The 27,998-nt window shown below is 36.2% G+C and overlaps 1 protein-coding gene across 3 annotated transcripts; it reads left to right on the forward strand.

The window, feature by feature from the left end:
- The first annotated feature begins 46 nt into the window (after positions 1 to 46).
- Positions 47 to 27,960, forward strand: LOC122628089 (FERM, ARHGEF and pleckstrin domain-containing protein 1-like). Of its 3 annotated transcripts, none has more exons than XM_043809920.1 (21): positions 47 to 558; positions 1,289 to 1,565; positions 2,631 to 2,735; positions 2,824 to 3,046; positions 3,190 to 3,313; positions 3,414 to 3,501; positions 3,573 to 3,728; positions 3,842 to 4,002; positions 4,147 to 4,221; positions 5,942 to 6,084; positions 6,529 to 6,753; positions 25,211 to 25,416; positions 25,493 to 25,582; positions 25,670 to 26,045; positions 26,137 to 26,246; positions 26,326 to 26,466; positions 26,583 to 26,737; positions 26,833 to 26,954; positions 27,036 to 27,190; positions 27,287 to 27,546; positions 27,618 to 27,960. In XM_043809920.1, exons 2-21 carry the CDS (start codon positions 1,380 to 1,382, stop codon positions 27,655 to 27,657), a joined length of 3,141 nt encoding a protein of 1,046 aa, XP_043665855.1. In that variant the 5' UTR covers positions 47 to 558; positions 1,289 to 1,379; the 3' UTR covers positions 27,658 to 27,960. The 3 variants fall into 3 exon arrangements, with proteins under 3 accessions (XP_043665855.1, XP_043665854.1, XP_043665856.1); XM_043809919.1 differs by having other exon boundaries at positions 27,033 to 27,190; positions 27,618 to 27,959; XM_043809921.1 differs by lacking the exons at positions 25,211 to 25,416; positions 25,493 to 25,582; positions 25,670 to 26,045; ... (5 more) ...; positions 27,287 to 27,546; positions 27,618 to 27,960 and adding an exon at positions 20,101 to 23,694 and having other exon boundaries at positions 50 to 558.
- Positions 27,961 to 27,998: the final 38 nt, after the last annotated feature.

Raw genomic sequence — 27,998 nt, forward strand, 5'->3', positions numbered from 1 at the left:
TTGGTGTCACTAGTATCTACTTCCGTTGCGTAATCGTCTTACCCCTCGTTGTAGCGGTACCGCCACCGCCCTGCGCTGCCCTTTGTGACGCATAGTCGCGCCCGGTGGACGCGCCCTCGGTAATCGCTAGAAATGCGTTTTGTTCGACGACGTTATTGTGTGTATACTCACGATGACGACGAAGATGCGTTAATGATAAACGTGAGCGGTGCTCGAATTGAGAGCCACTGCTTTCCTTCGTATACAACTAGTACATATTTAAATAAAAAAGAGAAAAGTGCAAGGCGTAGATGTGTGATATGTGGTTAAATTCAAAGATTTTGTCGGCGTACAGTCGATCGCGCTTGGATTATATTCATTGCGCAGAAAAGCCTGATTATCATTGTACAATTCATACATTGGTGAATCTTTGTCGGACGTCGTCGCCATATCCATCCCGAGGACGATCTCAGCGCAGGAGTGCCGGTGGGCACTTAGTGGTCAGTGATCAATGAACTCTACTTGCACTGTGTTTTGGCTAGTGCAGTCAGTGTACATATCTAAAGGATCGACGACAACGTATGTACTTGCAAGCACATTTCAAGTCAATATAATCTATAATATAAGTATGCGGAACCTCTTAAAGATTCTGGCCGATTGCCGCCCCGCCTTGCCCAGAAGCGGCATTTCGTTCTTACGAAATCTTCGCCGACGCGCATATTCATCGATACCCTTTCTTCATTGGATTTTTTTACAAACTGTACAACCAATAGCGTTACTTCCTATCGTGACGATACGCACATATTCGCTATATAATATGGATTCGTATTTACATGACCCTACCCTTCGCATTACATCGTTGGTTGGATGAATGCTTTTCTATCCTTGTCGATCTTCGTCAATTTAATTCGATCGTTTTATTAAAAATAATTAACTACTCGTACGTTCCAGATAACGATAATCATCGTTCTGATTTAGATATCTAACGAGAGATCTAATATTTACAAGGAGAATATATATTTTCTTACGGTCGGTTGCTTCGGTATTATGTAAATATAATCTAATAATCAGAATCTCTTACTTTAAAAGTATTTAATATTATCTTTTATAATCCTTTTTTTAAATTTGCAAGTTTATGACCTTGAAAACTCCATTGAGTGAATAACTATTCAGCTGTTAGTTCATAGTGGCATGTAATTTTGTTTCTTAAGGAATAAAAGATCATCAGGTACTCTTATAGGCATTTATCACGTTACGTGGTACGATAGTTAACAAATTTAATCTTGGATCGAATTAAATTATTTTGCAGATGACTATTTAATATTAATAGTCGTGTGAAGCTTTCCGAAGGAAACGAATGCAAAATATTGCTATTTAAAAAATAGCATAAATGAGTGAAAATGAATGATATAGACAGCATGAGCATGAAGGGCAGTGGAGGTTCCAAAATGCCTCACAGTCATTCGACTCCAGCTGGTGTTGATGGCGGTAGTCGAACACCACCTACGACACCTAGGAAGGCGGGTAAAATGCTTGCAGTTCGTGTACAAATGTTGGATGATACTATTACAATGTTTCAAGTGCAGGTAATAATTATAAATATTTACATATTTTATAATCAAATTCCTAAATAATATGTGCAGAATGACGATATAATAAAAATACACAAAATAAATAGTTTCATTGAATGCTATAGAAAAAATGAAATTTAATTTATCATTTTTACATACAATCAAATTTTAATTTAACATTACTTTATGATTGTTCTTGTCAAAGTATAGTATCCTTCGAATGAATCAGAGTATCATTTTAATTCCTTGATAGAAGATAATTGAAGTGCTCTTTCAATAGGAAGTTTAATAGACATAAACGGTTCTGTAATGGAAGAGTAATTGGATATAAAGGTGATAAAAACTTGATTGGTGTGAAAGTGATATTACCATTATTATATTTAGACTGTAAAATTTAAAAATTTAGATTTTATTCTTTTATAGTTATAAAATCCTATTTATAATCTGTCTTTTACTAAACTTACTGTACATGAACATTACAAGTAATTATTAATTGTGAATGATTGAGAGTCAATGAATATAAGATCTTTTAAAATAATCTTTTTAAAATCAATTGCTTTATAATTTTACTATAAGAAGTAATTATTTTTTCAATGCCAGTGTGTATATATATACACATGATCTATATTCTTTTTGAATGAAGTATAAAAAATTGTAAATAAATATTATTGATTTTGGAAGATATCATTATCTTCTTAAAAATATTGCAGATTATTTTTTATAAATTCACTTGTTATTAGTCTAACATATTACTCTATTAAACTTCAGCAGCACCTTCTTTATATTTTCTTCTTATTGTATATTAATCACATCATGTACTGTATGCATACATAATACTTCCACAAGAATGAACTATTGGAGCACATAAAATGTATCGGTAAATATGTATATATCAAGCACACATACAAGCTCATGGATGAGAAGAATGTGCATCAATTTATTGATTCTTTATATAACTTGCAGTGTGTGATATGTTCATATAATTTTATTTTTATGTAAATTCCCATTAATACTAAATAATTTTGTATTTATATTTATAACAATATTTGATTATATTTGCATATATTTTATTTATTTCAGGCAAAAGCATTAGGTAGAGTATTGTTTGATCAAGTTTGCAAACAGTTACATCTTTTAGAAGCTGATTATTTTGGTCTTGAGTATCAAGAACCTAATGGGACAAAAGTAAGTCATATATAATAATTATAAGTTAATATAGTTTTATTCATATAGTTAAATCGAATTATTTATGTACAATTAATTTTTTTTACAGTATTGGTTAGATTTAGAAAAACCAGTATGTAGACAAGTGGGATTATCATTGGTTGATCCTCTTCTCAGATTTTGTGTTAAATTTTATACACCAGATCCTGCACAACTTGAAGAGGAGTTTACAAGATATTTATTTTGTTTACAAATCAAACGAGATTTAGCTCAAGGTTTATTACAATGCAATGATAATACAGCAGCTTTAATGGCCAGCTATATCGTACAAGGTAAGTTATTATACTAACGTATAAAATTGTTAATAAATAACAATTTATTTTTAATATCACTATGATATTTTATATAATAATATAAAAAGAATAAATATCATTGAACTATTTCCAAAGTAAATGAAATGTTTCTTTTATTTTAGCTGAATGTGGCGATTATGTTATAGAAGATTATCCAGATCATACTTATTTATCAACATACAAGTTTGTGCCTCATCAAGATCAAGAATTAGAGCGACGTATCATGGAAAATCATAAAAAACATGCGTAAGCGACATGAATATTTTTGAATTTATTAATTTTAATGTACTTTATGCAAATATGTAAAAATATAATTCATTCATAAAATATACATGGATCTTTACAGTGGACAATCTCCCGCAGAGGCTGACCTTAATCTTTTAGAAACAGCACGACGTTGCGAACTTTATGGAATAAAAATGCATCCAGCTAAAGTGAGAACATTTTACGTTTTCATTATAGTTTCTTTACGATGATAATAAGTATTATATGATATTTTCCTTAGGATCACGAAAGAGTATCATTGAATTTGGCAGTAGCACACATGGGGATAGTAGTTTTCCAAAATTATACCAAGATAAATACATTTAGTTGGGCAAAGATCAGAAAGATTAGTTTTAAACGAAAACGATTTTTAATTAAACTACATCCTGAAGGCTACGTAAGTATATATCTTTCGACACTTCCTTCTCAGGTGTTTGTTTTTCTATTAAAATAATTTAATAGAGTATCCCAGATACACACGTTGTTATACAATATTTTATATTATTTTAGGGATATTATAAGGATACGGTCGAATTCTTTTTCGAAGGTCGCAATGAATGCAAGAACTTTTGGAAAAAATGTGTAGAGAATCATGGCTTTTTCCGTTGTTCTGTAGTCAAACACGTAGTACGACAAAAAACAAGGGTTCTTAGTCGAGGTTCATCGTTCAGGTAGAGATAAATGTGCTATATTATAATTTTTAATGTAATTAAATAGGAAAAGTAACATATAAATGATATATCATGGAATATTTAGGAAATTAAAGTATTTAATATTACTTAAAATTAATAAAACATCTCTTTTTATGTTATTAGATATAGCGGAAAGACGCAAAAGCAAATAGTTGAATTTGTCCGTGACAATTATGTGAAGAGACAGACATTCCAAAGGTAAGTTTCATTGATGCTTTAGTAAGTTAGTCAATTAAAAAAGAAATTGGAAATCCAAGTAATTCGTAGTTAGTGCTGCATGCCGTTGTGTATTGTTTTCCTAATGTTATTTTGTAACCTTAAGATTTTTATTAACCAACGCACCAATCTTGTGAATAAGATAGGAGGTGGCACGGTCTTGCTTTTACCGGGATATTAATTGGTATATATACCTGATTATTCCATTTTCTGTAGAATAAATGATCTACTGTGTTCGTTTTTTACATTTACGTTTGTCAGTGTTGCCTGCTTGGCAGGGTGGCGGGGAGTCAGGCTCACCATCAGGCACGATTGAACCCGAATGATCAGTGTACCCTCTCTCAATAGTGTGACTACTAATTTATTATTGTAACCTAAAGATATATACTGCAGAGTATCACATTTCACTGCCCTGACGGTTTTAACCAGCATTATACTTGTCCATAGCAGTAGTCTATTCTACAACAAAAAAATAGTCTGCTATTTTCATGACACTTTATCCTTGTACATACAACCGGCGAGTGTTAACATACCGTGCGATATCGATGCACGGTTGAAAAACGCCGCTAGTATTAGCAAAAGCAATCGTAACTTCATAATTAGTTCGATATAATAATCATCATAGATCAATATCAATTAAACGAAAATTATTTTCTTATTGAACATACAATGAACATAATTGTTCACGTAATAAGATATAGCAGTATTTGTTAGTAGTAAAGTTATACTGAATGAGTTATAAACTGAATGAGTTAAGAATTCGATAATTCTTATGTACTACTTTAAAGTTTCATTAGTGTCCTTTTGATAAGCAACATATAAGATCGCCGATTGTTATAGCTTATTTTTCAATTAATATTTAAATCAAATATTGCGCTTCGGGATATAAAAATGTAATCTAGAAGGGTTTGCATCGCGTTGAAAGGTCATATATATGTATATATATATATATGAATTTAAACTGTGATGGTATGAGCACTTACATCCGAACATTTAGACTCTCTGTCAGAAGAACCAAAAAATTTATTCTAAAACAAATAGCATGTACTTATGCATCTTATGTATCACTTATTTCTTTTTATTGTTAGTTTTAATAACGAAAATATGCAGAAAATTTAATCTGCTAATAGAATTGTACTATAAATATATAGAGGTATATATATGTGTATATATATATATATATATGTATATATATATACACACACACACCAATATCTATATATATTCGATTCTTTTATGTTACATTACCTTAACTATATATATGTAAGAAACTATTCCACAATTAAAGGTTCTGCGGAGATATACCAGTTAAATAACTGTTTGAAATTTTCTTAAGAGTTTTGTGTGAATGGTTATTATTACAGAAACTTATTCAGTTCTATTATTTCATTCAACTGTAACCTTCATTCTACATTATTCGTTAACCACACACTGTATAAAAAGTATAATGGCGACATTGACCGTGTATCGTATCAAAAAACGCGTTGCAGTGGTATTTCTTTTTTCGTTTAATGATTAGGCTATTTATATTTCAGGATTGACATTTAGAGCAGATTTATATTAAAATATATTTGTTCTCTCGAAGAAGGACAATGTTTTATATTTGCCTATTACATTAGTAAGAGGAAAAGAGATAAATTGAGCAGGCTTGGCATTTCGTAGCCTAAGTCTGATGCTGAACTTGACTCTCTCTTGCTCGCAGGTCCAATTCGTTCCGGCAGACTAGCGGTGGTAGGGCATTGCAGGGCTCGGAGGGGGGAGGCTATCGTGGGGCCACTCCGAGCAGCTCACTTATGGGCAGCTCCAGCATCTCTGCCCACCCCCTCCTGCCCCTCGGCGATCCTGGTATGTACCATGACCGATACCAACCTCCAAAACAGCTTTCTTTCTATTCTGTGCCTATTTTTAGTCTTCTTTATCTCCTTCCTTAAATTTTGGTTGAATTTTTTTTTTCGCAGTATTGTATTCGAAGTATTGTAACGGTAGAGTAGATTAGCGTATTATATATAGGAAGCTTTTCGAAACTACACAAGAACCGAAAAGAAACTGTACAAGAATTATTTTTGTTACTTATTATATGATGCATTATTAATTTTCGAACGAGATATATAAAATTATGAAACTATATCCCATTTGTCTATGGTAGTTTCGGTTTGATCGTACACGATTTACACTATGATTATATACATCGAAAGAATTTCTAAATTATATATCGTATTACAATTCAGCTTACGAGAAATTCATGTTGCGTGTATGTTATATACATGTGTGTTACGAATGAATGTTTAGCCCTGGCAACCCCAGCTCTGTCTCTATCATGCGGCTCGATGACACTGGATTCTCCGACGACTGTGACGAGTGTCTCGATGGGAGGGACGATTCACCGTCGCGACGACACAGCTACATCGTTTCGGACGCTCACCTCTATCGACGTCCATTCGCCAGCCACCCCCAGCCAGGCTCCAGCACAGCGGCAGACGCTTGCTACCAATCAGCAACGGATTTCATCAGCAGGTCGTATCAGCCCCTCTAACAGCAGTCCTCCCGAATTCCCAGCACCGCGACCTATACCTAGGCATCCTTGGCAACGATCTGCCAGTTGTCGCGAATTGTATGCATCTAGCTTCGAAGATTCTGGCAAGGCGCGACCAAAGGATCAAACGAATAGCGGTGAATCTGTTTTAGAGCCCTTCCAATTACCCTCTCAGGGCGAGTTAGATAATCCTGTAACGCGTTACGACGATACCAATCGTTCGTATAGTGCCGCTAGTTCGAAATTACCTTCCTTAGATCATGATTCCGTACCCGAACGCGTATACAGTAGCTCCTATCCAGGAACATCGTCGTTGTCTACCGAATCGGGTCACGAAGAGTCTGGCCCAGCTGGAGATCTTTCACACGATGATCTCTCGCACGATTCTTACGAGCTCTTGGAACGCGAGCACGAGTTTGAATATCCGGAGTCTTATTCCAGCGCTCACGAGGATAACGAACCGCTGTCCGACAATAGCGACGAAGGGATCGAACACGAAATGTTCCAAATAGATTCGGAAACCGATTCTTTCGTCAAACACAGATCAGTCAAGCCTTCGGATAAGCAATTATTTAAATCCGTGCTCGCAGATCTCAAGAACACCAAAACGAAATCCATCGATCGGTACTCAGCTGTAACCAAGGCGGACGGTGATTACGTTATTACCGAGTCTAGGATACAACGGTCGAATACACAGATAGAACGTAAATTCGAAACTAGACACGCTACTTCCATAGAACAACCTAGTAAAACTCCTCTTCCTCACCAAGATTCCAATCGAAAGGATCCTGTCGTTTTGCAAGTGCAAAAGCAGAAGGCTTCCGTTCTCAACGAGCTGAAGAATTTAAAACCAAAATATAAGATCACTCACGTCGATTCGGAAATATTACGCGACGAGGGTATTATGCGTCCGAAGTCGAGAATCGATGATGACTTGAGTCCCGTTGATACCGGTAAAGTCGATTATAGCGCAAAAGCGAGGACAGTTAGGGCGCGAAGTATAGCCAGCTTGGAGGATCATATACCGCGTTCGTACGATGAGACTGGTAGTTTAGGACGTGGTTATAAATCTAGGGATAAAAAGGCTAGGGATACCGAGGAGAAGTCTGAGAAAGTAATCTCGAAGATACAGGAAAAGGAACGTAAGAGTATCGAGAGGGAGGAGAGGAAGCGTGCCGAGAGGGAGTATTCGAGAGAGTGTAGAAGAATCGAGAAGAGCGATTCTAGGGAAAGGAGATCGATAGATCGTCTTGATTCGCGCGAACGAAGGTCCGATCGACGTAGTGTAGAGTTACGTAGAAGTATCGAGCGCTTGGATAGGGATCGAAGCTTCGAACGTTTAGACTTCAAAGAGAAAGGTTCCATGGTTTATGCGGACTTTTACGAGACCAGGGGTAAGAGTGCCGAGCGATTAGATTCTCACGGATTACGCAGTAGTGCCGAACATTTAACGAGAAGCCCAAAAGAACGAGGTCTTTATCGTCACGCGGAGTCGAGAGAACGTAGGAAGAGTGTCGATCGTATCGAATTGCGTGAAAGCAGAAAGAGTTCCAGCGGCAGAACTTCTTCCTTCGATTACAATCAAAGACATACCTTGGAACGTTTTGATTCCGGTAACAAAAGTCCATTCGAACGGTTTTCGTCGAAAGAGCAACGCGGTAAGAGCGTCGAGAGGCTCGATTCTCAGGACAAACCAACGTTCGATTTCGATCCGAGGACGATCGAACGTTTGAGATCGTTAGAACGGAGTTTCACGGATCGTTCGGATGTAAGACATAATAGAAGTCATGATAGGAAAGGAGAAGTCAGGAGTATGGAACGTAAAAGTTTAGAGAAGTTAGACTCTACCGAACGTAAGTATTTAAATAAGTTAGATTCACGCGAGGGGAAGAGTCTCGAGTGTTTGGATTATGAAAGCTCGGATTGGAAAAAAAGCTTGGAGAAAATCGACTCGAAAGCTGTGAGAAAGAGCAAAGGTAAGTTGGACAAGTATAGATCCGAGGACAAACCTCGTGAACGAGACGATTGGAAGAGTTTGGAGAAAGCACGAAAGGACGATGAACGTCGTGAACGAGAACGTCAAACAAAGTTATCATTGGAATCTCGAACTGATACCGTTATTGGTGTACCTCACGAGATGGAAAATTTCAAATCTAAGACTATCTTCACCGAATACGAACCCAAGGTTATCGGTGGTGTAGTACTCGGTTTCGACGATACAATGCCTGGTCACACTCCCGTAGAACGTACGAAGAGCGATCCCAATCCAGCCCGTCAAAGATTAGGTTCCAATAGTAAACGTCACATGTTAATGCATCAGAAATCTATAGACTTAACACCCGCCGATTCCGGAGATGAAGATCCATTTTCGGACGGTGTAATGATTCAAAAATCCAATATCGATATTCCTTATACATTGCATAAACGTCATGTTATGAATGGTACTGCTTCCGACGAAAAATCCGAATCTGACAGTAGTAAAACATCGAAGAATTCGAAGAGTATCGTCAAAGATTTGCCAAAATTACCTTTGAAGATGGTGACCGATACTTCGTGCTTCGATCTGTCGAAACTTACGTCCATAGATAAACCGGGTCATAAACTATCGCCGGATAAAATAAAAAATTCTATCAGTCCTACTAGACCAAAGTCGATATTAAGTCCTTCGGATAAACCGAGAAGTATTTTAAGTCCAACTTCGAAACTATCACCGACGGATTCGAAGAGTATCGTTTGTAGTTTGTCTCCAAATAGAAGTCCTTCGAAGGTAACTTCAAGGTCGCCGGATAAATCACCGAAGAAAGCAATGTCGTTGGACAAAGGGAGAACAGAAATGGGCCTCGACGAGCGGATATGTGTAAAATCATCCAGTTTGGACAAGAAGTCTTCGAAACTATCTCCAGTTGAGCCAAATATTACTATCATCTCGGGTATAGAAAAGAGATCGCCCAAGATGTCACCCACGGATCCTAACGTAACGATAATTTCGGTAATACAGAAAAAGAGATCACCGGATGCACATTCAAAAAGTCCTACCAAGGTTCCAAAGTCTGCCAATGTAGATGCGAAGCCAAAAGTAGAACACAAAGTCGAAGTTGCGAAAGAAGTAAGGTCTCCAAAGGATAGTCTTAAAACACCGGATGATAGTTTGGAAAAACAGGATAGTATAGAAAAGATACCTTTACCGGATATCCCTGGTTCAGCTGCAATTACAACAGAGGAGAAACAAATAACCATCAAACATGAGGAAGTATCGATAGAACAAACGACGACGGTCGAAGAAAGTCTGATAGTCGTTGACAAGACGGATCAAATCGAGTCCAGTGATGGTAAGGAGATTTCTAAGAAGCCTGATAAACTTATTGAAAGTTCACCCGTGAAAAAAGCTGAAGTGGTCGAAGAAAAACCTAAAGTTCCGGTTAAACCAAAATCATTAGAGAAACCAAGTATACCCGAGAAAACGAAACGCATATTAGAACGCATAGAATCGAAATTTTCAGAAGCCAATAAAAATTCTGCTACAAAGGTACCCAGGCCTAAGATCATCGATACCGGATTTGATGATTTCGTCGAACCAGTAGCAGACTTACCTTTAGACGAAGTACCCGTGAAACCTGCATTGGAGTTAGATAGTTTAAAGGTACCGGAATTCGTCCCGTTTTTGCTTAGACCTCATGCCGAGCCACTGAGATCTAAATCATTGTCTTTGGCTGAAGAAAAGGCACCGATCGATACTTTATTGTCGCCAGAAGTAGAAAACAAGCATATAATTCAAGACATATCACCGAAACGAGCGAAGAAAGCTAAGTCGGAGTTGAAGAAGGATTTTAAGAAGCAATCGAAATCTTTGGAAGGAGATAAACCGCCATTGAAAAAAGCGGCATCGAAAGAGGTAAAGACACCGACGACCAGTTCCAGAATCGATAAATCTAAATTGAAACTCGGAGAGATGCCTCAGGAGATAATAATAATCGATTCAACTGACGTAGTGCCGGAGGTTAGTATCGTGCAAAAAGGTAGATCAAAGTCCGTTACTAGACTATCCGACAAACCGTTTTCAAGTTCGAAAGAGGAAAAAGATGAGACGAAAAGCACGCGTACGAAATCAGCTTCGGTGGACGACGACTTGATAAAAGGTCCTGCGATTAAAAGCGACAAAGTGAGACCAAAGTCTTTGGGTATATCTAAAAGTTTAGGAAGCACAGAAAAGAAAGATTCCGTTGAAAAGGTGTCACCGAAGAAAGCAAAAAGTACCGCTAAAGTGGATGTCAAAAGTGATAGTAAAATTATTGTTACGAAGGATGTCTCTACTAAATACGAATTAAAGGGTACACAACCGAGAGGGGAGGCTAAAGCTGATTTAGATTTATGGGAGATAACAAGCGAAGGCAAACACGAGATCGAACAGAAAGATACAAAAGACAAAGAGAATGATATCGAGGGTGATCAATCTTCGGAATCGAAACGTAGTACCAGCGTGGAGACGTCCAAAGACGCAAAGAAACTTCCGTTCGCGCAAGATTTAACGGAATCTCCTATAGTACTACGTAAACGAGGACAGAGTCCTATACTTTTCGCACGCGCACGCCTTGGCTTGTCAGAGGGTAGTGGTATCGGTGCGTTGCAACGTCAAAGTGCGACGCAATCACCAACTTCGCAAAGACGCGCAAAATCTTTAGATGCTCCTGTCATTTCCGTTCACAGACTTCCACCGGCTAACGCATTTTCTAGCAAAGACGATACAGTTGACATGTCGGAAGACGTTGAAAATCAAGATAATGTTGCCGAGGAGAGTATTGGTACCAACATACTGTCCAAGCCACAGTCGATGCAGATAGAAGCTTCGCCGAATCATAGATCTGACAGCACCGATCACACAACTGTTCCAGAAATCTGTACGGATTCTTTGTCCGTAACGGAAACTTCCGCGCAATATTTAGAATCACCTTTAACAGAGTGCAACGAAATAGCCACATGTGCCGATTTGATACCATACGAACAAGAGGGAGCGCAATTACCATTCTTGGAACATGTGACCGATAAAGAAGCAGCGAGTATGATCGAGATCGTCAAAGTGGACGAAAGTACGAGATTCATCGATCAAAGTTCCGTCGAATCTACTAACGAGCAAGACATTACAGGTTACGCTAAGAGCGATCTAATAGAGGAGACTGACGTTCTTAATATCTCAAAATTAATTACCAAACCGATAACTCCTGAATTCTCTGAAATTACTTCGAAGCAGAACGTTGAAACTTCGAACCAGGTAGAAAAACTGAGCGAAGAAGCGAAAGATCTTGATCGGAAGAAACTTGAGACGAAGGCGAGTCCTCAACATCAAAAAGAAACTTTGCAAGATGTCGACGAAGCTGCTCAAAAAGATTCGCCCGATGATGAAGTTTCCAACGTGACCGTTAAAGTGGTTCGCGAATACGGAGATATTTTTCCGTCACTGAATGACTACGACGAAGGATTGAGTATGGTTAAATCACCTATACAAATTTCGATCGAGGAGTGTTCGGACGAAGAGCTTATGGAGAGCGACGAACAAGACGAAGAAATGGAAGACCGGGAGTCTGTTAGAGCCGATGGCGAAGATATGCGTCCATTGGATTCTGCCGATACGAGCGAGGATACCCTCGATGCACTAGACACGCAAGTACAAATGCGAGGTGTTGATAGCGAGCTTAGTTCACCGGATTACGGTGTCGATAAAATGGACGAAAAAACGTTGGTCGAGGTTGAGTTAACTCCGGAATATTTAGAAATGAGAAAGGACGACGAGGAGGACACCGAAGAATTGCCAGAAGACGAATCAACTAAGGAACGAATCGAGGAAGAAAGTCCAGCTGTCGAGCGTTTTACGGTCGACAAAAAACTCCGGCTCAGCACCGAACGTTCCAGAAGCGAGGACACGAACACGTGGACCCCTGACAGGGAGGACGCTGATTCGAGTTCTTGCTCGATCGCTCGTCCTTTGGGAATTGGGCAGATTCAATCGATCGTCGATCGCCGAGAGATCGAACTAGTGAAGGAAATACGTAAGGAGGGTTCTTTAGAAGAGGACAGTAGTAGCTCTCAACCAGCACCAAAATTAGAGATGAGTTCGACGTGGAAACCGTTTCCATTAGAGAGCTCCGGTAGTTCGAGTTTAGAGGATGGTTGGATACCTCAAGATGATAACAACGCTCAACAGTCGCATTCCGAGGACAGTAATGGACAGAACGAGGAGAGTTTTCAAGAGGATCTGGTCGATGTGCCAAATGGTTTCATTTATCCTATCGGACCAGAGATTCTTGCAAGTTACGGTGCCTTTTCCTTATCGAGAACGCTCTCACGAATTTCGGAACGATCGACTACTTCTGAGCAAGATAAGAGCGACTTGGAGGATTCATTCAAACCCAGCTCGAGATCTCCGAGTCTTGACGACGAATCTTTAATATCGAGCGATCATCAGCCTTCGTTATCGTCAGACCCACCCTCGGGTACAGCCTTACCTTCCATGTCGGATGATCGTAGAACGTCCGCCGAGCTTCCAGATATTCCTATAGATGTGATGGGTACGCAAGAAGAGGATTCCAAGTCGCCAAAGACGAGAAAATCAAAGTTGCAATTACAGAGTTCCGAAGACTGGCCCTCCCCACCTAGTTCACCACTCTTCGACACTCCTGTGGTGAGTCACGTGGAAACTTTTTATATGGAGATCAAGCCGGAGGAAGCTGTCAAGGTGACGGTAACGGACAGTACAGAAACTCCGGGTTACGTTGGCCATGATAGCGACTCGAGCGACGAGAATAGGACTCTTCACGAAGATCTACATTCTACTCTTTTGGAAGATGGTCAAAGTTCAACGTCCGCGACGACGATCGATGGTACCGTGAAGATAGCTGTCAAACCGAAATCGAATTCCTACATAACGGGCTCCTCTCATAGCGAAGATACGTCTATGGGCTTATCGATGTCTGAATGGTCCAGCTCGAACAATACCGTGCAGCAGTTCTGTCAATATTCCGGTACGAAATCCGATGACAATTCTTTGGCAGAACTTGGAGCTTCGATCTCAGATTGGTCAGGCAGTACGACCGTCATACCACAGCAATATTACTCCACGATGACGGTAGAGAAGAGCCAAAGCGACACGACGACGTCGGACAAGAGCGTAACTAGTATGCGACCGAATTCAAAGTGTCAGTCAGCTGAAAGTCCTCCCCTTCCACCGCCATCTCCACCACCTCCTTTACCTCCACCTCCTCCACCACCTCCACCGCCACCGCCATCGGAAGGCACCGACGAATCGAATCGAAGAGAGGATATGCACGATGACAACGTTAGTGACGTTGATGAATCTTTCATCTCTATTTTTTCATCTAGCACCGTTCCTTCCTCCTCCACCTCCTCTATCCGAGATGAGGAGAGCGAGCACGTTCGAACACGTAGGGACGACTTTGACGAGGCCAGGAAATTTATCGAATCTCAATTCGATCAACACCGTCGCCTTAGTCGTTACGACGACGATCAACAGCGTGGTGGTCGTTCGGGTTTTACCGATATCTCACCACCTCGTATCACCTTTCAAAACGAATACGACGAGACTCTGGAGGAGGAAGACTTTCGTTTAGATCCTGAAGTGGTCGATATGGGTATCACCGATGTTCCTCTTCCCATTCCAGAGGAGGACGAGGAGGATCAATTGTACGACAATGTACCGGCTATGAAATACTCTAGTGGCGACCAGATTAGGATGGACGTTGCTCGTGGAGACAGTTCCGAAGACATGCATGAGAAATATGCCGATTTAGCGTTAAGAACGAGACTAGATAAGGACGAGTGGTTGATGGGCGAGCACCGCGACGTTGTTGCGTGCGATGAAAGATCAGTCAGAAAGAAGATCGAGCGAGGTTATTCGGAACCTTGCTCGCGGGAGCAAGAAAGCAGAAGGTATCACGGTACAAGGTCCACCGAAAGGCCGGTTCTCGTACCTATAAGAGCGAAATCCACGCCGTATTATTCGACGACGAGTCTTAGCGGCGAGTCGACCACTTCCAGTCCACCGATGCAAGCTAGGATGCAAATCAGAACTAAAACTATGCCTTATTCCTCGAGTAGAAGCCCGCAAAGCGAGGGTGACACTTCTTCCAGCATGGACAGTCCTGCTCATACGCCTGACAGAGGTCAGCGCGCTTTCCGTCGTAAAAGACAACAGAACACGAAAAGGAGACATCGCGTTGCTGTCGATTTTAAGATCAAGGATGGTCAAATTGTTTCAAGCACCGATTCTAGCTTTGACGTTACGACAATACCACCGCCACTGTTTACCGAAGCTCATAGTATCGATGTATACGAAGACGAGGACGAAGACGATGAGTATTCGGAAAGTAAAGATGACAAAGAACAAGATTGTCAACAACATCGGGAATGTCCCGAGGAGGATGACGAGCTCTGAGATATGCCGATGGAACAATGGCTCGACTCGAAATTGTATTCGCCTATGAGCGATTACATGGAGTACGAAGCTTATTCATCGACGTAACGGAAAATTCGAAATAAAATATTTCTAATCTTTGGGAATTGACGCACTCGACGAATTGATAGCGATCTTTTCTTACGCGTAAAGCTCTATCGAACGAATCAAAGCGATTAGAAAAATCGAAAGGATTGTCTCGCGTGAAAAGGAAAGTGCAAGAGAAAGAAAGAGATCTACTTATGAACGGAAAAAGAAGTTTAGTAATATCGTTAGTTATACATATTATATATATATAAATATATATATATATATTCATATATATGTATATGATCGTTACACATTTTTAGAGATCCGATTTACTTTGATATTTATTATCATACTTAGAGTTGCCGATTTGTAGGTGATTTCGTAGTGTGCATTTAATATCCATAAGAAACGTGATAACTCGTGATCGCGGGGTGGATATGTGATATATTTAAAGGAACGATACTCGCGCAATGCTATTCTAGTCATGTATTGTATAACGTTGAAGAGTAATGAAGTAGTAAAGATGAAAACGAGGAAAAAAAAAATTGAAAACAGGACATAGGGCTTTAAGGATAATTATATAATTATTATATGAAACGGATGCAAGAGTTGGTTGGTGATCGTTAATTTTTTCTTCGGACGCTCATTCCCGGTTGTCAGAGAATGACGATTTAACTCTATCGTTTTAAGTTTTAGAGGTCGACAATCATCGCGGAGTGTCTCTGGCAAAAATATTGGAACGGAGTAGATATATCGGATCTTGTTTCTACTTCGGTTACGAGAAAATAATGTATAAATAATGTATACTTTTATTACAATTTCCTTAGTATTCGTATTAGGATAGTGTTGGGAGGTCTTGTGCAATTTGTCTCATGTAATTTAGAGGGTATTATTATTGATGGCAAAGAGTGGAGTTGCTTATTGGAATGAATAAGCGGGTCTTTAGAATAAATCACGTAAAAGGAAAGAAATGGGTGAAGGGTTAAAGGTATTTTCGACAAACTCGCGAGAACGTTCAAATTGATTTTAGCTTTCATCGTGCCTAGTTTTTATACCATATCTGTCGCGTTTGCACTTTAATATGACACGAGAAGTTTGAATAGTATTTCACGTAGCTCTCCTCAAAGACTTCATTGTTTCTTGTTTCTTAAGGAAAAACAAAAATAGATAAACGTTTGGTGCAGATGTCGAATGTGAATGAATTGATCAGAAACGTGGCCCGTCGTACTAAAAAAAAAAAAAAAAAAAAAGGAAAAAAAAAAATAAGAAAAAATATATAATATATATGTATATTAAAAAAAAAAAAAATTAAAAAAAAATAAATAAAAAGAGACAAAAAAAGGTTTAAAAGCAATAACGTAGCTCGTATGATAAACTGGTCTCTGAACGTGTGACAATTGAGACGTGCACGGAGGATGCGATCAAAAGGCACCCAAGGCTGTAATTTATTATTTTTACACATGCGATTGATCTTTTTTTTTTTTTTTTTTTTCGTTGAAGCTTAAAATACGTAGATTCGTTTTATTTATTCATTTTATTTATTTATTTATTTTTCTAACTCCCGAGATAAATGTACTATCTGTTACGCAATAATCTAATACTCATTCCGAATCTCCCTTTAACCATACAACCAAGTATATCGGAAAATGGAGTATAACAATTATGATAATTACGATAAAACGATGACGATCGATCTCGCATCGTTCTCGAAGAATTTCCAAATAAAATGTTGATCGTTTCAACGAAGTAACATTTACCAAGATTTATAACACTTTTAGATATCGAGCCAGAATACGAACAATCTAGTTCCTTACATATACAATTTTATTATCAGAATGTTTACTCGTTTTTTGCGATTCGCGCTACCGTTAAATAATCCTTATCATATGTACTATTTATAGGTACGAACGATCATTGATAATCACGTTACCGTTAATAATCATTAATTATTATCGCGATCACTATTGCCGTCATTAATCATTATTACTCTATTAAGGCTATACACAATTATTGTTACTATTAATGGTAGAACACAGTGAAAGTTAATACGTATCGCATACGCGTTATTATGTATGTATAAAGTACGGGACGCGACTGCTGAGTGCCGATATACGATGGATACTTTATTATTTTTCTCGACTAATCGACGATATCGATTCGTATGACCCAAGTAAACAATTCTTTATCATCTTCTTCTTTAAGGGACAAATAATATTAATGCTTTTGACGTATCGCCGATTTATAGCTTTGATAACGTTTTTCAATTTCGTCCAAAATATATAGACACGTATATCGATCCATCAAACTTTTAAATACTATTTTACAAACATTTGTTTTCGTTCCTCGAGATATATTTCAATAAAAGGTCTTAATAATTGCAAGTTAAAAGATCAATTTGTGATTTATCCTCGTCGTTATCGTTATTGTCGAGAAAAATAATATTCCGTTCATATTCGAATAGAGAGATAGATTGTGATGCAGATTTATACGCACAAGATCGAAACGAGAACTTGAGGACAACTGGTGGTGTCGTCGAAACGAACGATTGTAAGATATCGTTCTATATACAAATCGACGATGGATCTAATTTCCCGTTCGAAGCAAAAATGTTTCATCTAATTTTCGGTTTATCCCTATGCATGCATATTACAAATTAACCTTTGACTTATAATAATAATCATTGCGATATTTTAATTAAGCGTCCCCCGCCCATCCCTCGTAATTACCGATCATCTAAAAAACGAAATGAACAAACTTTGTTTCCGCACCGCGAAAATTGAAACGGCACTGTCCTGACACTTGGCTTTTTTATCCCAATCTCTCCTAATCTTTAAAAAGTATCATCGTATCCTCGGCTCTGTATCGATTATTTTTTGACTTGTCATCGTTTTCATTCAGAAACGAGCATGTATTGTAAATTGTCTTTGAAACATCCAACGTTCTTCCGTGTCCTTAATCAATTTTTTGACATTATGTTATAATTTCCAGTAGGTGAAATTAAAATACCTGCTCGATTCTGTTTCTTTGGTTTTTGCATTTGTGCATCGTCAATTTGTCATCCCATGGTTATCAACACACGCACGCGTTTTTTACGCACTCGTTACAGTATATCGGTTTCATTTATTTCGATTATTCATATTATGTCATTTCTTTCTACATTGATTCGTACATTTCGTTCGTTCATTAATCAAGTCTTCTGTTTCCTTTTTTCTCTTACCCCACTCTCTTCACTTTCATTCTCTCATTTAACCCATTCATTCAATTTTATTTCTATTCTCATTGATTTCTCCCCACGTCTTTTATATTTATAATTGTACAAACATGTTTGCACGATCTTTTGACAAACGTAAAACATCTGATAGAGAGAGAATATCAAATTTTACATTATACGTTTAATGTATTTGAAATTTCTACAATTTTTTTCGCGATTCGAATGTTCGCTTTTTAATTGGCAAAATTTATTTGTCTATAATCTTATTATTTTATGCGACGGTAAATAATAAAATTAAACTATCTTATTAAATTCAGATTGAAATGTCAAGGACTAGTATCTTTCTTTTCGAAATGTCGAAAGGCACGTGCAAATGCATTTGTAAAATAATTTTCAAGCCATATTTCGTCGTATCGTATTTTCGGTTATCACTACCCTCGTTGATTCGTACGCGTGCGCGTGCGAGTGTGCGTATATTCCGTGTACTCACGCACACCGTACTTGACAGATTACTTGTTATTGATTATAAAAATGAATTATTAATGGGAAATATTTGATGTAGCCGCGAAAGCGTCGAGAGCGTGGCATGCGACGAGAAAGTTGATCGGTAATATCGACAATTAGCGACTGACTGAACACTGTATTCACTAACGACTAACTATATTACACACGTACACATCTATACATATACACACGATTTAGTCTAGTCATAAGAATTAGTATGCAAAGGTCGTGATACCTGGCAATAGGGATCAAGGTATTAGACGTTAAAACGTAACATGGGTAACTCGTACGGTTATCCAAATTCATCGTAGTTCGAGTTAAATCTATCTGTCCAATCTTTGTGACTTTTTTTCATATCTTTTGGTCCCTTGCTGTTCGCAGATTTTCATATTACGCGTATAATCAAAATTGCTCGTCAGAGAATAATTAAAAGTCAGTTTCAAGCTTTGTGTTACATTGAAAATGGACGAATCTCCCGACTGTCTCCTTTCAGAAACAATTTCAAATCTCATTTGAAATTGTCGATCAAACCAAACGGAGATTCGCGATAAACGACGATCTAAAAGATCTTTCCTCGTTAAATAAAACGTCAGCATATGAAACGTTAAAAAGAGACAAAAATGAAAAAGCCCAGGAATTTTACGATCGTTAAAAAAAGAATCTGCGTCATGTACGAATAAGAGACTCGAATAATTTCTATTATCTCGTAACATTCTTATTATGATTATTATTAATTATGATTCTCATTATTATTATTATTATTATTATTATTATTATTATTATTATTATTATTATTATTATTATTATTGTTGTTGTTGTTGTTGTTATTGTTATTGTTTCATAGTTCGAACACGTTTTGTAGTTTTGTAGATACTTGATGTTTTAATCCCCTATTGCATATTCTAGGACATTTGTCATTCTTTCATTTCATAAAAAAAAAAAAAAAAAAAAAAAAAGAAAAGAAAACGAAACCAGAAAAAGAATATAAACTGAAATCGATGTCATTTGGAACGATGATCAGAGAAACGTCGAATGTGTTTCGGTATATCGAAATATTGCAAAGTAAAAAAATTGAAATCCTAACGCCATCCACACCAACACTCTACGTATGCTTCTCGACAGGTGGTGATATTAATCGGTGGAGCTACACAAACGGATACGTGAATTCTCCGGCATGGCATGTGCCGTTTCGTGTGAACCCGGTGCGTAACGTATTGGCTCACGCGACACCTCGCTCCCTGACCAATCGATTCCTTCCGGTTTACCCACGTTGAGAATCGAGAAACGGGGCCAATCTTGCGAAATGCGAAAGTGACGTACCACTCTGCAGATCGGATTCGACAAAAGTTAATCAAAACAGAATCGAAATCTTTTCTGAAAAACAAATTTCGCGTAGAAAAGTATTGTCTATCTAACCAAATTTTAATTCTTCTTATTTATTTATTTTTTTTTAAATTATTATTATTATTATTATTATTATTATTATTATTATTATTATTATTTCAATTGACAACTCGTAATTCCTCTGAAAATAAGCGGAATGTTTAATCGTATGCAATTACATTAAAAAAAAAACTATATACATCGTAGACGTTATCAAAGAAGATCGGATTGAACGGAATCCGCTAAAAAGATTTGTTGACGCAACGATTATTTCAATACTTTCCAATGATTAGTTAAGAATGATTCATTTAGATTTATGTTGTCCAAGCTAAAAAAACGAAAAAGTAGTTAACGATATAATTCGTTGATTCAACAAATCAACTCATGGCTGAAGATCCATTTTTTCTTCACGCTATTACGCTGCTGCTCTTAGCCATTTTTCTTTCTCTTTTTTTTTTTTTAGCCGCTACACGCCTTCTTAATTATTTATTCTTTCATAGAAAAGAACAAAAAAAAAAGAACAAAGAAAAAAGATCTTAGCAAGAACATCATTATTAGCCATTACTGGCTATATTAGCGCGATCGTAATTTCCATATTCATTATATAGAGAGGCAAAAGCGATAGATAAAATAATATGCAATATTAACGAATGGATCAAAGAAAAATTGTGAAATAAATATAAAGAACGCTGGAAGAAAAGAATGGAAACTTAAGAATTATGAATGAAACATGCAAAATTTCTATGATGTTGCTATCTTATAATTGTTACATTCGCACTGCACACGTAGGTGTTAGCATTAGAAATAGCGGTATGTTAGTTTGCAAGATCAATAAATTTTTGTTTAGAAAATGAAGTAACGTCCAATCGTAGTATACTTTGTGCGAAAGAAAAATATTTCAAGGATTTTTCATACTTTCTTATATAAACTCTCTACTTTGAGATCGAATTAACTTTTCAATTGTTCGTCAAATTTAGTAGCTTCTTTCAATGAGAGAAAAAAAAAGAAAAAAACAAAAAAAAAAGGAAAAAACTTTTTATGCTTGTTCAGTTAACCTGGCTTTGGCACTTCGACATTAAATCACGAGAGCACCCTTTTGCACTTTGTTTACCTTGTATTCCGTTGCGTTAACTCATTAATTACATTGCCTTATTTAGTTTTATGTTAAAATTTGTAGTGAATGAAACTATACGATATTTATTTAGCCATCATAGTTTTATCATGTGTCACGAAAGACATCGTTATGCCTCATCATAGTGTACCGTTCAATCCTGTCTCCCGATGTTGCGTAGAGATGTGAATTTTGGAAAATCATTGCCACGAACGAATCATTAAAATTTGTTTTCTCTTGTCGAATATCATTCCGCACGTTTCAAAGATGATCGTGACAAATAACGTGTGAAAATCAAATCGACAAAAGAGTTTTAATACGTGTACGATTTTTTCATAAAAGGTAATAATTTTTTATTACAGAAATTCTCAGGAACAATAAGATTTAATGTGCGATTAGAGAAAATGATTGCTACATAGAATATTTTACCAAGAGGTTGAACTGTTAAAGCGATTTAAGAAAAAAAAAAGTCGATCTTTTGTTTGTTAAAAAACTGATCAAACTCACATCTCTAATTGCAGTGTGGTACTAATCTTTCCTGCATCATACACACTCGTATTATACACATGTCAATTATCAATTATCTGCCGTTCTATTCTTAGGTACCTTATAATCATTGCATAGCGTTCCCTTTTCACGATATTTCGTAAATCTATTTATTACCACCTGTCATGATGTCCTACCACCATTTATGTCTCTACACCATGTTTATATAAATACACACAAAGATTCGTGTGTCATTCGCTCTATTTTCCTTTCTTTCTCTCTCTCTTTCTTTCTTTCACCCTTAATCGTGTGTTTCATACGGGTAATATCATAGTATTTTTGCAGCAAATGTGTAAAACACATATATACACACACAAACACCACATGTCCTGGAATCAGCCTTTTCTTATTAATCTTCTTTGATCTTCTATTTAATGTGGCCTTCTTCCAGGTGTTCAAGCTCGTTGTCATTAAATATGTAAATCAATGTTAATCACGGATAATAATGACTTCGTTATTATTAATGACTATGCGAGACAACTATTGTGTCATTATTGCGACATACGATGACTCTTATTCTTTATCCTTTTTAACGTAAAAAAAAAAAAAAAAAAAAAAAAAAAAAAAGAAAGAAAAAAAAAGAAAAAGGAAACTTTTTCGAAAATGATTGCAAGACGATTTGTCTTGAGATATCTACACCTGTAATGATTGATTAATAGATGTTATGTTCATTACTTCCTCGCTCGTACATTCCCGATTATTATAATCATGTGCCAAATTTTTGATAGCCTTCCGCTTGTGTTTCGATATTCGAAAAATATGAAGTATCATATTGTTAAACGACTGAATCCTTTTTACGCTTATAGAGTCATTTGTTCGTTAAGTGTTCCAAAATTAATCTTTTCCAATAAAAAAAGAAAAATAAAAGAAAGAAAAGAAAAGAAAAGAAAAGTAAGGAAAAAAGCAAGCAAAGAAAACATGTACGCAAACAGATTCGACGGGGATGAATATCGTTCCCATCAAGGATTTGTCATATCGTCGCGATATTTTTTTTCGCAAATGTCCTTAGGTACAATGAAGGTTTCGATAAAAGTCAGGAAATTGGAAGTTTAAAGAGCGTTCGTTGATACTACGATTGTCTTTATACGTTTTAATTAGAAATGAAAAAAAAAGAAATGATATCATTTTGATCTCGTTAAAGGACTGTTTTTTTTTTTTTTCCTTTATCATCATGAGCGATTTTAAATTAAGATATTTATAGGAGAAAAGGAAAGAAAGGTTTTATCGTGGGACGAGTGTTCGTCGTGTCGGCTCAATGCTCCCTCGTCTATTCTTTGTGTAATTTTTTCGATCGTTTATCGATATACCGTACTTGTTAACTCTACACGCACCACATGAACACCCACGCACACATATACATACATATATACATACATAAAATTAACACGTACATAAAACCTGCTACCCGCGGTGGTTCCCCTCGGCAAGGATATTTATGGATACGGCTGTCCATATAATTCTGCTATTACTTCCTCGAAAAACCAAAGAGAAGAAAAGAAAAGAAAATAAAAGAAATAAATACATAAATGAATAAAAGAAAAGAAAAAAAAAAAAAGAAAAGAGGGGAATCACAGCGTTAGAACGGGGAAAAAAAGCGATATTCCAGGCGTAGGAAGTCTATTGTACATTGATTATTGATACTTAATTATGATAACAATAAATTATATACAAAGTCACTTGAAAAGCCTCTGTAATTTCGTCTTGCTTTAGTTGCTTTTCTCTTATTTACGATCTTCGGTATTGGTCATTGAGTTTCTCAATTTTTGAGGTTTCTTCTCTTCTTCCTCTTTTGTTTTGTTATTATCATTATTATTATTATTTTTATTATTATTATTATCATCGTTGTTGTTGTCGTTGTTATCGTGGGTCTTCTTTCGTCCACTCGTTTTATTCTATTCTATTCTATTCTATTCTATTCTATTCTATTCTATTCTATTCTATTCTATTCTTTAAACCCACGTTTCTTTGGCGACCAGAATCCTCCCCCTCGCCAGGGTACGTGATCTTTTCTCCCTTCTATTTTTTCTTCATATCCGTATCTTTTTATCGCACTCTCGGATTCGTTGGTCGACCGGATGACAATACTATGTGTGAGTAATCCCTAAAATGCCTATCTTAACTGTCAAGATTGTTGACTCTTTTATCTTCGTTTTTATTCGATATATACGCTCGCTAAATGCACTTCCGTCTGGTTATATTTTTTCTTTCCTATTTCCACGAGTTTAAATCTCGCAAGTGGTGTAAATATTTGCGATAGGATGTGTGAATAATTCAACGAAAAAGTAATGGCAAGATGAAAAGAAGAATCCTTGAGTTTCGTATATGCACCACAAATGTAAATTCGTGGATGATTGTTCTCTTTGTTGAGAATTTAAATGGAATGGCTTTGCTTGCTTAGGACATTTTTCGTCACACTTGTTAATTTTCTTACCTTCGAAAGACCACGTTCGTTTATCGGAAAAAAAAAAAACGACCACTTGATCGATTTATTTAAAGCACACGCCTGATATGACGACAGGGATTATCGAGAGAAGCATGCCGTATTTAAGAAGAAATTATTGCACGAAGTAGGAAGTTTCGTTATTCTTTACGTTCACATCAAAATGCACATCGGTAGTTTTTAATGAATGTGTTATGATCGCTCTCGATAATAATACTTTGAAATGGAATTTTCTTTTCTTTTGCAAACGCATATATGTATACGTGCATATACGAATACATACGTACGCTGGATATAATTATTTTATAGCAAATATTTTATAGTATAGTTATAATAAAAATCATTATTATTTAAATAATTAAAATACGTAGTTGCACGTACTTGCATTTGTTGTGTTGTACGTGATAAGATGTTTAGAATTGAAAAACTTTTCGTACGTCTTTCCTACCAAATGTACACGTATAAATTCCACGTTGTTTTTTTTTTTTCTTATTTATAACAAACCCCCCTATACTTTTCCTCGAGCACAATAAAAAAAGGGGTGATGCGTTGATAATTAGGGGAAAAGATAAGAGCGAATGGGTGCATCGTAGCATGCAATATTTCATAAATACTTACATCACTTTACTTACGCGTTTATTCCTGATGCGCTCATATACTCTTTATTTTTTCTTTTTTATTGTACTATTTTTCTTTTATATATAATATTCGGGTTCTTTGTTTTTTTTTTTCTTACCGTTCATCATTTACAGATATCGAAGGGAAAAAGCAAGATGAATCGCCTAAACAACAACAGGAGAATAATAATTCAGTATTTACCCCCGAAATGTCGCAAGAGAAACGAACGAACGGTGTAGCTGAAATGAACAATGCAAGTATGGTTAATTCGCCTGACCTTAGCCCGGTGAAGAATTTACGAAACGGAGAGATCGAGGAGACTGAAGTTCGAAAAACGAAAGTATGTTCTCGAAAGAATTATTATTTCTGACATTATCAATTTGTCTATTATTAATAGACCTTCCTTTTTCTTACAGAGATGGCCAACCGATAAAGTTTATTATATCGCCAAAGAACTTCTTATGACAGAACGAACGTACAAAAAGGATTTGGACGTTATCAATGTGGTAAATATTTATAAAACGATGATAGAAACAATGACAATAATCTTAAAGAGTTTCTTTTTCTTTCTCTTTTTTTTCTTCTCTTTTTAGTGGTTCAGAGAGGAAGTATCCAGGGAAGCAGAGTTAGAAGGGGACGTGGTTGTTTCGTTGATAGAGTTATTAGCAGATGCCCATGGTCCATGCCTTCAAGAAATGGAAGCACGTTTAGCACGATGGGAGAGTAACGCGCGCCATAATATCGGAGATTTTTTATACAATACGCTTCTCAACGTCCTACCTCTTTACGATCAATATCTCGAAAATTTAATCTCCGTTCTCGAGAAGATGGAGTATTCCATGCGAACATCACGACGCTTCGATCAACTTTGCAGGGACTTCGAGTCGCAGAAACATTGTTATTTACCTTTAACATCGTTTCTTTTGAAGCCGTTGCAACGATTATTGCATTACAACAATATTATTGATAGTAACGTATTATTTATTTATTTATTTTTTATGAATTATTTATTATCCATAAATATACATTTATGATATATTTATGATATATTTTTTGGTAGTATTGTTAGATCATTATCCGAAAGATCATACCGATTTCGAAGATTGCTTAGCTGCTAGAGATAGACTCGGCGAGACGTTACTCGAAGGTCTTACCGTGATAAACCAAGCAGTAAGAATATTTCATGTAATTTTGTTTATTGCATACCAATCAAATATTGTTTAATACATTTGTTGTTTAAACATTGTAGGAAAATTTAGTTCAATTATGCGAAATGCAAAGAGATATTAGCGGCTTTGATAATTTATTTCAAGAAGGTAGGAGATTTATTAGGCAAGGCTGTTTACAAAAGTACAGTCGGAAAGGTTTTCAACAAAGGATGTTTTTCTTGGTAAATATTTATATATATATATATGTGTGTGTGTGTGTGTATGTATGTATGTATTGCAATATTTAAACAGTTTTATAAAATTCAGTTATACAAAGAACTAATTTTTTATCGTATAGTTCTCGGACGTATTACTATATACATTCCGCACTCAACAACCAACACAATGTTTTCGTGTGCACGGTCAAATTCCAGTAAAAGGAATGAAAATTCAAGAAGGAGACAATAAAACTGGTACTGATCATGTGTTTGTAATCAGTGGATATGAAAACCAGTAAGTTTTATATAAATATATATATATATAGTATCATAAAACATAATACTTTTTTAACATCAAATAAATATGTTATAAATAATTCATTATAATAGATCCTTAACAGTAGCAGCGTGCAACGAGGAGGAAAAAGAACGGTGGATAGAAGATTTAAACATGACTATTGCCCAAGCTGATGCACAAGATGCAAAGCTACCATATTTGAGTTTAAAATCATGTAAGAAGTAGACAATTATATCTAATGGATTAATTTTAATAATAGTACGATGAAATGTTTTAATCGTTCAATTATTAGCAGGTTCTACCGACGAAGTGGGAGACAATGTGGGATTAGAAGCAGATAGAGGAAGTTGCGCAGATGTGAAGACTTCGCAACGTAGTAACACGACCGTTCATGTGTGTTGGCATCGAAATACTAGTATTTGTTACATCGACCAGTTACGTGCATTTCAGGTAAAATAAGACAATTACTTATAAAGTTATTTTAATCTCTACAAAATAAAATACTCGATTAAAGTGTTCGATAATTTATTGAACTATTTATTTCAGAACCAGCTTAGTGGATTTCTATTACGGAAATTCAAGAATAGTAATGGTTGGCAAAAGTTATGGGTAGTGTTTACCAGCTTTTGCCTATTTTTTTATAAATCACACCAGGACGATTTCCCATTAGCAAGTTTACCTTTATTGGGATATACAGTATCAACTCCGTCGGAAACAGATGGTATAAATAAAGATTTTGTATTTAAGCTCCAATTTAAGAGTCACGTATATTTCTTTAGAGCTGAAAGTGATTATACATTTGGACGGTAAGTATTTAAATATTTCTCATTAAAATTTTATTTTAATTCACATCTTATATCATTAATTCTGATTTTAGATGGATGGTAGTGATCAAAAGCGCAACTCAGCAGAGTTAAATATTCAATTATAATGAAAAAAAGAAGAGTGTCAAATATGATTTTTCATTTATGAACTATCTTTGTAACGAATACGAGAACAGCATTTAGTTTTGTTTTTAGTAAATAATGAAGAGAAGATCAGAATATTAATTTTAAATACATTACATTCTCGATATTTACATTATGGAAGAAAAGACGAATTATTATTTTGCAAATTTATATTTAGTTTTATTTGTTGCTTTATTGTTGAAGTATCGCAAAATAGTTAAAATTATTGACGAGGTATAGTTATAAATAAAAAATTTCTAGAAAAATAATTTATAAAAGTAATAATTACTCATATATAGAATAGAAAAAAT

Source organism: Vespula pensylvanica, chromosome 3, assembly GCF_014466175.1.
Source record: "Vespula pensylvanica isolate Volc-1 chromosome 3, ASM1446617v1, whole genome shotgun sequence".
Classification (NCBI taxonomy): domain Eukaryota; kingdom Metazoa; phylum Arthropoda; class Insecta; order Hymenoptera; family Vespidae; genus Vespula; species Vespula pensylvanica.

Bases quoted from the DNA above. Each gene is read 5' to 3' on its own strand.
- LOC122628089 (XM_043809919.1), top strand. From the start codon at position 1,380: ATGAATGATATAGACAGCATGAGCATGAAGGGCAGTGGAGGTTCCAAA. The intron at 4,003-4,146 runs GTAGAGATAAAT...TTATGTTATTAG, and splicing joins AGTCGAGGTTCATCGTTCAG to ATATAGCGGAAAGACGCAAA. The intron at 26,955-27,032 runs GTAAGAAGTAGA...TTCAATTATTAG, and splicing joins ATATTTGAGTTTAAAATCAT to CAGGTTCTACCGACGAAGTG.